The 3,167-nt window shown below is 46.6% G+C and overlaps 1 protein-coding gene across 1 annotated transcript; it reads right to left on the bottom strand.

The window, feature by feature from the left end:
* Positions 1–459: 459 nt before the first annotated feature.
* On the bottom strand, positions 460–2,884 carry LOC117233558 (protein odd-skipped). The gene is made up of 2 exons (XM_033493966.1): positions 1,556–2,884; positions 460–814 (listed from the first exon to the last, which is right to left on the bottom strand). The coding sequence occupies exons 1-2, from the start codon at positions 2,047–2,049 to the stop codon at positions 460–462; spliced, it is 849 nt and encodes a 282-aa protein (XP_033349857.1). The 5' UTR covers positions 2,050–2,884.
* Between the last annotated feature and the right edge of the window lie 283 nt (positions 2,885–3,167).

Genomic DNA, 3,167 nt, shown 5'->3' with positions numbered 1-3,167 from the left:
AGTAAAAGAAGTACAAACTATGTCTAATCACGATACATACGCCTTCGAGCAATTAGCTACTATTTTACAGTTAAATATAGGTACACCCTTATTTACAAATAACAGGAGAAAGAAAGACAAGGATAAGCTTCAGCCGTTCTTTCCCCTTCGCAACACACACGAAATGTAATCGAATAACTTAAGCGCAGAAACTATATTTACAACGTGACGTACAAATACATTTGTAACGAACGTGTTTCGACCGGGAATCGCGATCGATCCTGGCGAAAATATGTAATTTAGTCTTCTTGCAATGAATTATTTTCGGTGTCGCGATACTTGCGATAGTCGAAATTATGTTTCAGTAATAATAGAGAAATTTTATGCCGAAGTCCGAACGAAACACGTTGTACATTTCGTGAAAGAAACAGATCGGCGGTAAAAAAAAAAAACATAAGAGGAATCGAAAAAGCAGATAGTTTAACGCCTCATAATATCTTCTATACTAAAGCCTAATTTCGGAGCGGTGGTGCTGGTCCTTTGAATCGGGACCAGGCTGGTCACCCTTTCCGCCATTTGTCTAACGGTCGCGGAAGCGTCGATCTTCGATTCCGATGCGACCGGAGCTTCCACTCTCAAATCTTGCGGCACGTCCGTGTGCGTGAGAAGATGCGTTTTCAGGTTGCTTCTTTGGTTGAAGCTTCTCGCGCAAACTGGACATTTGTGCGGCGATTCCTCCATGTGCAGGATCTTGTGAACAGCCAGAGTCCTGCTCTGACAAAATCCTTTTCCGCATTCGCTGCACTTGAAGGGTTTCTCCTTGCTATGGATATATCTGAAAAAGAAAAACAACTCGTTTTTCTATTATCCTGTCGCTTTCTTCCATTTTCTTTCTCTCTTAGAGAAAAGCGACGCGGCTATTGACAGGGCCGAGTCTTAGTCGAATATCACAGTGACCAAACCCTAATTACGATTGTTATTGAGATTCGCTGATCGATTACGATCGAGTTCGTTTGAAGCGTTCCGCTTCGAGATAAGCCTGTCGGGAACTGATAAGTGTTACAGCTATACTTGGCAGATGTTCTTGCGTCAAGGTCCGTAGAAAAACGATACTCGAAGTTTGGTGCTATTCCGATTGGAGGATCAGCGCGAAAAGACGAGGAGAAGCTAATTGTTCGTGATGTAGAAAAATTCTACGATACCGTCATCGGTATTTGTATATGTTTCTCTGCCGTATTGCAAGATGCCGCGCTAACGTCGCTATACGCATCGATGCAGAAACGAATTTGCCGTAGCGAGCGAGGTAACGAAACGCTACTGTACGTAGCTGGGAATAAAAATGTGTACGAGGTATTAATTACACAGCGACAACTAAATTTGATTGAAAATGTGCATGTATTTCATACTTCGTACAATCTTACGTAACAAATATCATTGTACATCCAATTCGTACACTGAAAATCCACCTCGTATTTTCAAATTCAACGGGACAAAAGATTCACTTGCAACGAACGCCACCATACCAAGTTATTCTTAATACGGTACTTGTGAAAAATCGCGTTTGCGGCAAACTCACCGATGATCTCTCAGATGATCCTGCCTGCGAAAGGCTTTCCCACAGATGTCACAAGAGTACGGTCTCTCGTCCGTGTGAGTTCTCTCGTGAATCAGCAGATTGTAGCTCTTGGTAAACTGTCTGTTGCAGAATTTGCAGATAAACTGCTTCTTCGGTCTTTGACCGGGCAACCTTCTCGCAAGGAACGAAGCGGGAGGCGGTACCGGAAGCGCTGGATGTACGCCCTGATGACCTTGTTGGTGATAAGAATGGGGAGACGTAGTCTGCGGGCAACAACCCCTGACAGCCAGTAGCGCGGCACCTCTCAGCCAATTATCGAGAAACGCTGCCTGGTAACTCTGTCCCGTCGAATGTTGTTGTCCGAATCGTGCGCTCAGTTGCTGAGACCTGATCCACCTGGGCGACGTGATTTGCAACTGTTGCTGCTGGTGCATCGGTCTGTCCAACGTGGGCGGTGTATGCGGCGGTGTCAACGGTTCCATCTTGGTCTCCATCGTTCAACGAAACTCACGAAAACGATCGGTCATACACAGAAAACAACAATCCTTCCCCCTCGAACTGTCTGTTAAACGTCGATCACGCTAGTTCCTCCGTACGATATCGATGTCTTTTACATCGATTTCGGTGCCCGAAAGTTCTTGTAACATATCCAACGAACGTGCGGCCTGCGGTACGCGTTTCTTCACGATGTTCCGTACTGTTACTTCGCTACAAAAAAAGGAAGACAACGTTAGCTCGAGAGTCGACGCGATACTAAATGCCAACAGACAGTCGTCGAGGTTCCAGTTCAGGATCGGTGGTTACCTGGCGCCAAGGAGACACGGTGGCTCCTCCTACCGTACTCCGAACGTTGGATACGCCGGTTGGCGGCTCGACTTCCACAGGGGCGGAGCTTCCGGGTCAGGGTGACCCCTCCGGGCGTCGCGACGCCAGTCCAGTCGTACTCCTAACGTCCCGCGTCACTCACACACCGAAGACAACTACACGGCATCACGCCGCCACCGGGCGTCCGGTTCGCGCTGCCGCTTTTACACTCCCCGTAGGGGGATGCGCGCACCCGCGGCACCCGCGATAATCACAGCGACTTTAATTGATCGTTAACGTGGTTAAACCTACGGAACGAACGCAGATATACGCGTACAGATCGTTCTTTTTACGCTTTTGTCCCTCGTGGATGGCCGATCGCGCTGGTTATTTCATTTAAATGAAACATTCGCAAAATGGCTATTCAAGTAGCGTCGTCGGTTCGCTAAGAATTCTTCGGCCAATCTGTTTGTAATATATCACGCGTCTCTCGCACTCTTGCCGTCTTTTTCTCCATAATCGAAATAAGATAATCGAAATAAGATAATCGAAAACCTGCAAGCCGCGTTTCCAAATCTTAACTGTTAGTCGTCGCGTGTGTCGTTTATTCCCCTTCCGACCACAACTCGTGCCATTCTTCGATCTCTCGCTATTCTTGGCAATATCGGTCTTCCATTCGCCATTGCGTCATTAATTCCAGATATTTTGCATGCCAATGTTAACCGAATACTAGAAAAGAGGAAGTATTTCTGCCAACTGTCGACAACCAACACAATTTCTCGCACGTTCAAGAGTTTTAAACAATAAC

This window comes from Bombus vosnesenskii, unplaced genomic scaffold, assembly GCF_011952255.1.
Source record: "Bombus vosnesenskii isolate JDL3184/JDL3185 unplaced genomic scaffold, Bvos_JDL3184-5_v1.1 scf7180000013297, whole genome shotgun sequence".
NCBI lineage: Eukaryota > Metazoa > Arthropoda > Insecta > Hymenoptera > Apidae > Bombus > Bombus vosnesenskii.
The sequence above is the reverse complement of the archived record's forward strand: the minus strand, read 5'-3'. Positions and strand labels throughout refer to the sequence as shown.

Excerpts from the sequence above, each read along its gene's own strand:
- LOC117233558 (XM_033493966.1), bottom strand. The coding sequence starts at position 2,049 with ATGGAGACCAAGATGGAACCGTTGACACCGCCGCATACACCGCCCACG. Across the intron at positions 815-1,555 it reads GATCATCTGAGAGATCATCG|ATATATCCATAGCAAGGAGA; the intron begins GTGAGTTTGCCG and ends TTTCTTTTTCAG.